The sequence below is a fragment of the Apus apus genome, chromosome 7, assembly GCF_020740795.1.
Source record: "Apus apus isolate bApuApu2 chromosome 7, bApuApu2.pri.cur, whole genome shotgun sequence".
NCBI lineage: Eukaryota > Metazoa > Chordata > Aves > Apodiformes > Apodidae > Apus > Apus apus.
In genome coordinates this window covers 4,404,519-4,416,577 of record NC_067288.1, presented here as the reverse complement: position 1 = coordinate 4,416,577, position 12,059 = coordinate 4,404,519, and the positions used below count along the sequence as shown (strand labels likewise).

The window sequence follows — 12,059 nt, the reverse complement described above, 5'->3', positions numbered from 1 at the left end:
CTATTTGCACAGCTCTGGCTGCAACCTTTGAACCATGAGCCAGCCACGGTGTTGCAACCATGCTGCTGCTGATATAGCACTTGGCACCTGGCAGAAGAATTTTTCCATCAGTATTTAAGAGGTTTAATGATATGCTGGGGAGAGGGGAGATTTATGCACTTCTGAGAGGGGTTATGTATTCCTTTCCCATCCTGGCTACTGATTTGTATTCACCACGGCACAGGAATTTATGGAAGGAGGGAATCGATGTTTTATTGATATCTCAAAAACCTCTATGATGGATGTGCTAATTACATGTTTTTCTCCCAGGCCCCTTTTCTTATACACAAACAAATGGCCCTGATGCAATAACAAATGCAGGTAAAATGTGGAGTTGAACTCTGTGGAGGTGATGCATGTGAGGGAGACCTTGCTTATGGGGGGGCAGAGACCTTGGCCCTTTGTTCAGCTTCTTCCTCAGCCATTATTGAATTTTGGTTTCCCATGGACTGTGATTTCATTGCATGGAAATCACCTTCCTGGTCAGGAACAGCAGGGCACAGGTCTCACAGCACTGGCTCCTGTCAGCTGCGGTATCTATCTGCTCCCAAAAAGATTGCTATGTGCTTTCTGCACGGCAGACATGGGGTTTGGGGAGCCACCAGAGCAGTGAAAGGACTTTCTTGATGCAGGACCTGGAACAGATGCAAGAGATAGTAGCAGCATAGAAGCAAAAGCAGGATAAAGCATGTCGAAGCATCACCCCAGTGTGCCACCTGCCAGAAACTCAAGCCATGGCTTTGTTTTTTACAGTGAGGACTTTGTGATCTTGAGGCTCAGCAGAAAAACTCTTAGCTATCAGCTTTGTGTCCTGCCAAGAGGAGGCTGTGGCAGGCAGCTGCCACCCGCACAGCTCCAGGCTTCATGAGGCTAGTCCCAGCCTGAAGATTCCTGGGTTTGGGGGGATTGGTGGTACCCCATGGGGATGTTTGGCAAAGGCAAAGGCTCAGTCAGGACTGGGTCCCCCCCTGGTCACTCTTGTGTCCTGGATGCAAAAGCTCCTGCAAAGGGATGGTGGCAGATTCAATGGAGAGGAGGCCTCTCCCCCCAGGGCACAAGTGCTGGGGGCAAATCTCCCAAGAAGAAGTGATGAAGGAGATGAAGGAGACAAGAGTGACCAGATGAGGACATACACAATGGGTAGTCCAGAGGAGATCAGGAGACAGGAGGGGACATTTATTAACCAGAGGTGTACTCTGCTGTGCCCCTTGTTATCGGGAGGGCATGTGAGTCCCTGCTTCTTCTCCCCAGACAGGTGTCTCTGCAGTAAAATGCATGGCTGCAAGAAAACCAGCCCTTAATTGCCTCTGACTTCTTTTGTTGTGGAGAAAAAAAATATGTAATCATAGCTTGGCTCCCAGAGATCCCTTCAGATGTTGTGTCCAGGCTGCCCAGGGTTTGGTGTGTGTGCAGCAGCCTCTGCCCTCTGCACATGGACAATGACAGGTCTCCAGGCTAACTGGAGGGTTGATATGATAATTACACAGGGCTATTTTTTTCCCTGCTCGGCTCTGCTGGTCACAGCCTGTTATTGTCCCAGCACAAGACGTGGGGCTGACCCACAAGTACAGCTTGTGCAAGGGCCCTGCATGACTTTCTTTATTGCTGGGTGCCCGTAACACTTGTGGGTTTGTGTGCTCTGCAGCCAAAGGCTGGGAGAATGGGTCAAATTTGGCCCAGCTCATACTGGGATGACTGGAGCTCTTCCAGCGCTGTGCTGCTTCATGTTTGCAGGGGATGTTTGGTGCATCTGGCACAAGGGCATCAGTACTGGCATCCCCTGAGCCCTGGTCCTTCCTTCTCCCAGGCTGCTGCGGACCAGCAACTAAATAAATGTCATCCCACAGAGCAGTCTGAACCCCGCATCCTCATCCTCAGTGTTTTCCATGCCAGACTCTGAAAAGCCTCCCTGGGTGCCTTGCATCAAACCTGTTCCCACGCCTGCCAAAGTGAGGGGGTGGAAGGAGGGATCAGTCACTCTTTCAAAAAAAAATAAAAAATAAAAAAAATTTAGCAAGAAAAAAAAAAAAGCAAGGAAAAAGTGAGAGGAATCTAGTAGGAGCAGTGAGTGCTCTAGCAAAGAAACTCAGCAAGGGAGGGAGGCCTCCCTCACCAGGGAGACGAGTCGGAGGGTGCGCGGAGGCCCCGCTTCAGTTCATTTGCTGCGAGCACTTTTCCCAAGCTATTCCAGGAGTGTCCCATCCTGCCAGCCTGCCAGGCTGCCCGTGCCTTGCCAAACGCTGGCAGGCTCAGGCCAGGTGATGCTTCCCCGTGGCGAGAGGGGCTGGTCGGGGTCACGGATCTTCAGAGGTCCCTTCCAATCCCGACCGCCCTGCGACTCTCTGCAGCCAGCTGGAGGGAGGACGAGTTTGCTGTAAATATGGTGACCTTTTTATGGGGCCGGGTGCCAGTCACACGCTGGAGAGGAGCTATTATTTTTTTATTTGCAAGCAGCAGAGCCAAGCTGTTCTCACCTTTCTCCCTCCTCCCGGTTCAAACTGGGGCTTTGCAGGGGCTGCAGACCCACTCTCAGGTCACCCTCTGTCCCCTCAGCAGGCAGCCCTGGGGGAAATGGGTGCTTGCAGGCATGCTGCTGGCTCTGGAGCAGCTGGTACTGAGCCCAACTTGCCCTATTCTTCTTGCTCTACCCATTCTTGCCCTCTGCGGGGCTGATCCTGTGTGTTCCCTCTCCCACGGTTGGGCTCCAATCCCCTTCCTGCACACAGCCCAGGGATGGGAACATTGGGGCTTGGTGGCCCAGGGGCAGAGCCATAGTGGCCCTGCAAGTGGTCCAGGCACTCCAGCGATGGTCCAACTTGCTGTCCTGGCCACACTGGGGCCTTTGTTCCCCCTCCGGCACCCAGCGAGGCTGTGAAGGAAGTAAAAGAACAAAAAGGCGGGTTCTTTCTGGCTCAGGTGGAAGGTCCTTTTTTGACACAGCTCCTGCAATCCCCGGGATGGGAAGATGGGTTCGTGCGTTGTCACAGGCTGTGGGAATGAGACCCTAGGGTCTGTGGGATGGATCGGGGCGATGCTTTAGCAAATGCCAGACCTGAGTCCCCAAGGGGAAACCGGGAGGACCGGGAGGGCTGCCGTTTACCGAGGCCGGGAGCGGAGGAGGGAGATGGACTCGACAGCTGTGCCAGGGACGGGGCGGGGGAAAAAAACTTTCCGTCCGGGCTAAATATAAACCAGCCTTTGGGGTGGCTGTTGGCCAGGATGCCCCGGAGCGGTGGGCAGGGAGGGCAGGGCCACCCCCCGGCACCCCGCAGCCCGGGGGGGGCTGGCCGCCGTCCCGCACCCCCCCGGGACGGGCTGCGGAGCCGCGGGCGGCCCGCGAGTGCCCTCCAGCGGCAACGGGGGAGGCGGCGGGTCCCCCCCGGCCACCGCTCGGCAACCGCGGGGACGGTGGCACCGGGTCCCCGGGACAGGAGCTCGGGGGTCCCCAGCCCGGGGTGTGTGTGTGGGGGGGGGGCTTGGGGGCGCGGGAGTGTGGGGGGTGGAGGGGGATGGTGGGCGAGGCTGACGTTTGGCAGAGTTCGAGGGTAAATAGAAACACCCCGGGCCAGGTGTTTCTGTTTAAGCCCCATCAGCAGAGCCGCGGGGCAGAGAATCATAGAATCATAGAGGTTGGAAGGGACCTCGAAAGATCATCTAGTGCAACCCCCCCCGCCAGAGCAGGGTCACCCAGAGCACATCACACAGGAAGGCGTCCAGGCGGGTTTTGAATGTCTCCAGAGAAGGAGACTCCACAGCCTCTCTGGGCAGCCTGTCCCAGGGCTCTGTCACTCTCACAGCAAAAAAAAAATTTCTGATATTCACCTTAAACCTCCTATGCTCCAATTTGTATCCATTACTCCTTGTCCTATCACTGGTCATCACTGAAAAAAGCTTAACTCCATCTTCTTGACACTCACCCTTTACGTATTTGTAAACACTGATGAGGTCACCCCTCAGTCTCCTTTTCTCCAAGCTCAAGAGACCCAGCTCCCTCAGCCTTTCCTCATCAGGGAGATGTTCCACTCCCTTCATTATCTTTGTGGCTCTGCCCTGGACTCTTCCAAGCACTTCCCTGTCCTTCTTGAACTGAGGGGGATAAACAACCTCAACAGAGGGTTGATAAAGCCGCGCTCGGGGGCCACGACCCCCCCCGAGCCCGGCGTGCCGCCCCGCGGAACCTCCGCTCTCGGTGCGTGTTTCTGGCCGGAGGGCCCGTTCGGCCCGTACCGAGGCAGCCGGGGGAGCGGCGCGGCGGGGGGACCCGGGCGGGCCGCCATGGCGTCGCCCCCGCTGGCCGCCGGCAGCGGCGGAGGAGAGAGCTCGGGCTCCGAGGAGCCGGGGACGGCCCCGCCGGGCCGAGACCTGCCCGCCCTCTTCGAGCAGGCGGCCGAGCGGCTGCCGGCGCTGCTGCCCGCCGCCAGCAAGGAGCAGCTGCTCTACCTGTACGCCCGCTACAAGCAGGTGAGGCGGGAGCGGGGCTGGCCCGGTGGTACCGGCGGGGCGAAGCGGGAGGCCCGCGGGAGGGAGCGGGGAGCGGGGCGGTGTGGCAGAGCCCGGGCCTGGAGCTCTCCCGGTGCCAGCTCTGCCAGGGCCTGGGCTGCACGGGGGGCGGGGGGGGGTGAGGATGCCGGGCGGAGAAAGTTGCGGGGCTGGGGGGGGGGTGAGGAGCGGGGCTGCTGGGGGGCTGAGGAGCGGGGCTGCTGGGGGGGTGAGGAGCGGGGCTGCTGGGGGGTGAGGAGCGGGGCTGCTGGGGGGGTGAGGAGCGGGGCTGCTGGGGGGGTGAGGAGCGGGGCTGCTGGGGGGCTGAGGAGCGGGGCTGCTGGGGGGGAGAGGAGCGGGGCTGCTGGGGGGCTGAGGAGCGGGGCTGGGGAGCGGGGCTGGGGGGGTGAGGAGCGGGGCTGCTGGGGGGGGTGAGGAGCGGGGCTGCTGGGGGGGAGAGGAGCGGGGCTGCTGGGGGGGTGAGGAGCGGGGCTGCTGGGGGGGTGAGGAGCGGGGCTGGGGGGGGGGCTGAGGAGCGGGGCTGCTGGGGGGGTGAGGAGCGGGGCTGCTGGGGGGGTGAGGAGCGGGGCTGGGGGGGGTGAGGAGCGGGGCTGGGGGGGGGTGAGGAGCGGGGCTGGGGGGGTGAGGAGCGGGGCTGGGGGGGGGGGTGAGGAGCGGGGCTGGGGGGGTGAGGAGCGGGGCTGCGGGGGGGTGAGGAGCGGGGCTGCTGGGGGGGTGAGGAGCGGGGCTGCTGGGGGGGTGAGGAGCGGGGCTGGGGGGGTGAGGAGCGGGGCTGGGGGGGGAGAGGAGCGGGGCTGGGGGGGTGAGGAGCGGGGCTGGGGGGGGTGAGGAGCGGGGCTGGGGGGGTGAGGAGCGGGGCTGCGGGGGGGTGAGGAGCGGGGCTGCTGGGGGGGTGAGGAGCGGGGCTGCTGGGGGGGGTGAGGAGCGGGGCTGCTGGGGGGGTGAGGAGCGGGGCTGGGGGGGTGAGGAGCGGGGCTGCGGGGGGCTCCCCGCCCTGCTCGGCGCTCGGGGCCGCTGGGTTTGCCCGCGCCGAGGGCAGGTGAAGCCTCGGCAGGGGGTTCATCATCGCCTGGGCTTGTTGTTGTTGTTGCCCTGGCCCTCAGGCGCCGGTTCGGTGTCAGCGGGCCAGGTGCGGGGTCGAGGTCGGGTGTTAGCTGGAGGGTTTGGTGGCCTCTCCGGGCAACCCCTGAGCTTCACGGGGTGTCTCGGCCGGGCAGTGCGGAGGTGTTGGGCAGGCTCCCTGGGGGTGCTGGGCCGTGAGCCCAGCAGGGTGGGCGAGAGGAGGGGATGGAACGGTTCCTGGGGCACGGCGGGTGCTCCTGGCCCCGGGGGACAGGCAGCAGTGACCCCAGGGTGAGCACCGCGGCTTTGGCGTCTTGATGAGACCCCATGAAGGATGTGCCTGTGCAGATCTGCCCGTGAAGGGCTTTGCAAGTGGCCTGGGAACTCAACTGTTTGGCTCCGCTTGCACTATCGAACAGGACTTGAGCAAACCCACGGGAATACGTGGTGTGACCTTTTCCTGCACCTGTGGGGGGAGTTAAGTCAAGCAAAGAATTAAGATAGAAAAGACTAATAATCATCTAACCTGAAGAACAGAAAAAAAAATAAGTATTGTTACACCTGGAAGACAAAAGAGTAAAAGTACAAATATGACTCAAGTGTGTGGCAAGAGATGCTGCCTGGACTTGAAAACTGAATCTATTAACAGTCCAAGTTGGGTGTGCACATTTCCCCCATGGTTTCTCCCCCAGGTGGAACAACCTTGTCCTACCACTGCCACTTACAAATGCTTTTATTTTTCAGTACAATATTTAATTATCCTCTAAGCTGGTGGCTCCTAGGCTGTGGTTTGTGGATCATTAATTGTTTTAAAAACAGACTGGTCATGTGAGGTTTTGTTTTCAGATTTGTCCAGTGCTTAAACGGGTCTTTAGATTTCTCTTTGCCTTTTTAAGGAAAAAAAAAGGGTAGAAAAAAAAATACTAGGGGAACTAAGAATGACAGGAGCTGTGTCTAGGTTGAGATTAAAAGAAAGGGTGTTTTTTCTCTTCTTTAATTTTTTTGTCTGTATTCTTAGGAGATTTATTGCAATTAACCTCTTCTTTTTTTACTCTGTTGCAGATGCTTTAGGTTGTATATCAGCTCATGATTGTCAAACCAGCTCCAGAGGGCTTCTTGATGTTAGCTCTTATACCACTGAGGTGTTTAATGTTAACAGATTCTTAAATCAGAACCCACAGTTTTGATACAAGTGAAGAAAAAGCTGATAATTAACACTGTCAGCACAGATTTCCAGTTGCCTTCAACTGAGGGGAACAGAGCACTTCTGTCCTCTTCTCCTCAGTCCCTTTTGTCCCTGGCCAAGCAGGATGCAACAGCAGGTGCCTTTCTGCTCCTGGGCTTCAGGCCGTGCTTGGCTTCTGCATTTCCATGCTTCCCAGAAAGGTGCCATCCCTGTTCCTGAGTGCCTGGGAGGGTAGTGCTGACTGTGGCAACAGGAGAAGTTTGCTAGTGCAGCTACTGCAGGATTATGCTCTGCTAACTTTGGGTTTTGCAGCCTTTTGTGCTTTAAATCAAGACTAATGCAAGTTTTCTCTATTTAATTATAGCAGCTGTATCAGTATGCATAATGGGCTGCTAATATATTACTCTGGTGGACAGTAGGATTGCTAGTGCACAAAAGGTGCTGACTCAGATCTGTCCACTGTCCTTGATTTGGCATCCTTGTCTTTCCTCAGTTTAGTGTTTTATGTCACTAAGGGCTTTGATTTAAGATACAGCACCATCATAAAAGAGGTGACAGCAACAGCTGAGCTCTCTGTTAAAATACTGTATATTATTTATTTCAAACTGTTTGGGTATGTAGGCATTTTCCTGGAATTTTATTACCTTTTATTGGAGGCCATTTCAGGATTTTATTACTTTTCTCTCTGATTTTGTTTATGTGACAGAGACTTGAAAATAAGGGAATTGCTTAGTTGTCATCTTCAGTGAGGTTTTTAGAAGATGTTGCTGAGTTTACGACTCTGCCCCAGAACAGGAGGCAGAACAGACTAGGTGGTAGGGCTTTGGCCTGGGCCTGATTTTTCTGGTTCTCCCTCTACTTTCTGTGTGGCTTTGGGCAAATTGCTTTTCTGTGGTGGTGAAGCAAAGACAGTGCTTGCCTGTTGTGTTGTGGGTGCAAAAAGCTGAGCTTCAGGAAGTGTTGCAATGGGGTCATCATTCAGAGAGGGGTGGGAATCCAGAACTTGCTGGAAATGATTGGATTGAGTAAACTGCCCTGCCATGAGGATGTGCCAGGCCTAAGGAGCTGCTGAGAGGTGCAGGCAAGCTGGAAGCTCAGTGTTGCTGGCAAAACAGGGCTTATACTGTCTCTGAGTGTAGGTTCAAGAGTCTAATCCCATTTTTTGCGTGGTGTCTTTCAAAAATGGTGGAGTATGGTGCCTAAATCTGCCTAGAACACAGGATTTTCTGCCTGCAGCTTCCTGTTGCAGGGAGCAGTGTGATACCTCTGACTTGGTGTTACCAGTGTTGCCCTTTATCTCTCTGGGATATACAGGCCCCCTTGCTTTCTGTGGTTGATGTATGCTTGTTCTTCCTTGCACCCCACTTTCAGACATTTGAGCACAGGGCTTTCCCACAGGCTCAGGCAGGTTAGTGGGGAAGAGCTTTGGGCAGGAACAGGCAGGAATTCCCATCTTGCCAAAGAAATTCAGCTTGCTTGGCCTGTGCACAGATGGAACTTAGTCCTGCTGTCCATGAAGGGGAGTCCTGTTCTGGTTACTGCTCTTTAAGGAGGCTGCAAAGAGGGTTCCCCTTAAAAGATTTACAATCAGGTAAAAGTATTTGGCTGAAACTCCCTGTTGTATCAATATATTAATTGAAAAATTATCAAAGAACCAGTTTAACACCACCAGGAGAAGGAGGAGCATCGGTTGTGGAGTAATGTGTAAGGAAAATCTCCAGGCTCCTCAAAGTCTGGACCAGCAGCTGAAGTTGCATGGGTGTGATATGTGGCACTAACAAACCACTGGGCATCTCTCTCTCCAAGCACTCTTCTGAATTTTGTGACCTTCAGCTCTCAGGTGGCAGCTTCATCCAAGGTTTCTTGATTTCCATTTTGGCCACAAGTGGAGACATCTGCAGGCACTTCCCATTTGGAGCTGCCTGGGTCATCTCTATATGGTTCATCAGTATAATGATGCCTGCAGGCAACTCTGCATGCAGCAGCAATACTAGGGAAGTATTTAATGCATTCTGGCTGTCTTTTATTTTTAATGCAGCTGATGAACTGTAAATGAGGTGAGCTAAGCATCAAGTGACCAGTTGGCCCCCTGGAGACCATCAGCAATTATTTTGTGGATACAGAATGAGAAACTCTTTGCTTGAAATACTAACACAGGCTCTGGTCTGTCTGCTGGTAGTAGAGAAAAACAGCTTTTGAGGCCCTCTAGGGAAATACCAGGAGGACAAAGTCCTTCATGGAATTTCACCTTCCAGTATTTGTCAGCATTTAGATATTTAACTAAAACTCCCCCAACTTCAGCTGTCAGACTTGGGTCCCCTCTGATGTTACATTCCTGATTGGCTCCTGATGCATTATCAAGTCTTGCAGCAGAAAGAGGGAAGCCAAAACCTTTCTTCTATTCTTTCCCACAAAGCCACTTCAAGCCTTTTCCATATATCTTAAAGTAGCAAACACGGCACAAGTGCACTTTTTTCACCCTTCTTGATGGATGAAATGTAACTACTGCTCCTTGATTTGTGTTGCTGTCACTGTTACTAACAGTATTCCCTGAACTGCCTCTGAATGCCAAATCTAAAGAAGCTGCTGTTGTGCTTTGATGATGGCAGTGGAAAATTAATATTAAAACAGAATTATTTTTTATCCAACTTGGCCAATTTTTGCACTTTAGCTGTTGAACTAAAGAACTGCCAAGCAGGCATTTTCCATACAGATAATGAATTTGCATTTTATTTCCATGTTTATTTTGCTTTTTAAAACAAGTGGACCAATCTACCTCTGAGCACAGGAGAGAACATTTACACTAGATAACCCCTGACTGATTTATAGAGTTAAACTGTTGCTAGCCCCTTCTCTTTTTACTCTATGAAATGCAATATATTGTTTTAAAGGCCAGCTGAGATGTTCTAATTTGAATGAATAGCTCACTAGGAGACAGTCAGATGTACAGAAAATTAATTTCAGTTGCAGTCACTCACATCCTCTAACACTTTAAATGAAAACATAGTGTAACTAATAAATATCTCTCAGCATGGATATGCTCTCTTTAAAGCCTGATTAATTATTCCATCCTCAGTATAAAATCCCCACCCTGTTAAGGTGAAGAATTGTTAGTTGATTTAAGCACTTCACCTGCCTGAACACTTGAGTGTATTTCATGAAATGTTTGAGTGCAGTTTAGTTTTCCTTGGCTGACAAAATGTTCAACCAGCAACCTTTGCCCATCTCCATGACATACCTGTGTCTGTTTAAATATCCCATCTGTGCTGGGCTGTGTCCTGTGTTAATGGATGATGTGGTTAGTGTGGTGAGTAGGTCAAGGGAGGTTCTCCTCCCCCTCTGTTCTGCATCTGGAATATTGTGTCCAGTTCTGGGCCCCTCAGTTCCAGAAGGACAGGGAACTGCTTGAAAGAGTCCAGGGCAGAGCCACAAAGGTGATGGAGTGGAACATCTCCCTGATGAGGAAAGGCTGAGGGAGCTGGGTCTCTTGAGCTTGGAGAAAAGGAGACTGAGGGGTGACCTCATCAGTGTTTACAAATATGTTAAGGGTGAGTGTCAGGAGGAAGCAGCCAGGCTTTGTTCAGTGATGTCCAGTGACAGGACGAGGGGCAATGGGTGCAACTGGAGCACAGGAGGTTCCATGTGAATATCAGGAGGAACTTCTTTCCTGTGAGAGTGACAGAGCCCTGGGACAGGCTGCCCAGAGAGGCTGTGGAGTCTCCTTCTCTGGAGACATTCAAACCCACCTGGACACGTTCCTGTGTGATGTGCTCTGGGTGACCCTGCTCTGGCAGGGGGGTTGGACTGGGTGATCTTTCAAGGTCCCTTCCAACCCCTTGGATTCTGTGATTCTGTGAATGGGGACTTGCTGTGCTAACTGCATCCCAGGGGCTGTTGCATTTGGAGCTGTGGTTCTCTGGTTGCTACAGTCTTTCATCCATCATCCCTGGGGGGATATGTAGCTCTTCCATGACCAAAAAAAAATTCTTAAAAAAATAAAATAATTGTGTTTTGTTAAAATTCATTCACTCTCACAATGTCTTTTTCATTTCAGTTAGATTAATTTTACCAGTGATCCCTGTGTGGGGAAAAAAAGGGCTTTATTTTCTATTAGAAAGGGGCACAGTCAGACCTGGTGAGTCCTGACCCATGTTCCTTGGCTCTTCCAGGCAGGAACAGAGGCACGTTCACTTCCACCTTCTCCTGAGCTGCCTTCAAAATCTCTGTTACCCAAATCTCAACCTGCTAATTTCTCTGGTTTTGAGGCAGTTGTTAGCACTGGCCTTATTGCCAGAATGTGGTTGTGCCTTTGGAGCCTTGGGTAGGTGTAGCCTCTGTCAGTCCTGTGTGTGTGACCTTACAAAGCAGGTATGTCTGCTAGACTTTCCTGCTGTGAGGAGGAAGGACTTTGTCCTACCAGTACACCACTCAATGGAAAACTACCTGATTCCCACTGGTGCCAAATCCATTTTACACTGGCTATAAGGTATTTTCCATATTTGACATTTTCTTCCTCTGAGTTTGTCCCCTTGCTTTCCAGAGGTCTTTGAAAATAATTTAGCCAAGTCTGTTTATTTGAACTTCGTGTGGAAGCAGGTGAATTTCAGCCTTAATGAATAATCATCCCTGTAGAAACCCTATTCAACAGAGTTTTTCTTGATACTGGTAGAGGCTGAAGCATTTGGCTGGGTAATATAAAGTGAGAAATCATTTGCTGTTTATCCCTGTTAGATAATGCGTGCAAAAGAAACAAGCTCCATAACAAAATTGCTTCCCTTGCATCCCACAAAGAAAACACAGGGATGCAGAGGTGCTAATAACTGCCAGAGTGCTAAAATGAGGGTAAAACAGGACTGGGTTGTTAGTTCTTTCCCTCAAAAACCTTTCCTCTGGCACAAGAAGAAACTACCCTGGAACCATCAGAACCCAGGATTTCTTTATGAAAGACCCTTTCCTTTGCTTTGTTCTAACAGAAGGAAATTTCTTTTCTGTAGGTGAAATTTGGAACCTGTAACACTCCCAAGCCAGGCTTCTTTGATTTTGAGGGAAAACAGAAATGGTAAGAGGAAATTCTTGTAATTCTTAACAATTTCTGGCTCTGCTTTCTGCTTCGTCTTGTCTGTTGACAGATTCTAGACATAGAGGATGTAAAATCTGAAACTCTGCCACTGAACTGGTGTTAAAATCTTTTCTTTAGTAGGAAGATGTTTGCTCCTGTGCCTGGTGCAGGCATAAAATACCAGTCTCTTGTAGTTACCTTGTTCATCCAGAA

At 52.3% G+C, this 12,059-nt stretch overlaps 1 protein-coding gene across 1 annotated transcript in view; it reads left to right on the top strand.

The window, feature by feature from the left end:
- The first annotated feature begins 4,271 nt into the window (after positions 1 to 4,271).
- Positions 4,272 to 12,059, top strand: part of ACBD6 (acyl-CoA binding domain containing 6) — an 87,514-nt gene continuing 79,726 nt past the window's right edge. The window contains exons 1-2 of the mRNA XM_051625385.1: positions 4,272 to 4,500; positions 11,782 to 11,846. Of these exons, the coding sequence (XP_051481345.1) occupies positions 4,315 to 4,500; positions 11,782 to 11,846 (251 nt within the window). The 5' untranslated portion in view covers positions 4,272 to 4,314. The remainder of the gene's footprint in view (positions 4,501 to 11,781; positions 11,847 to 12,059) is intronic.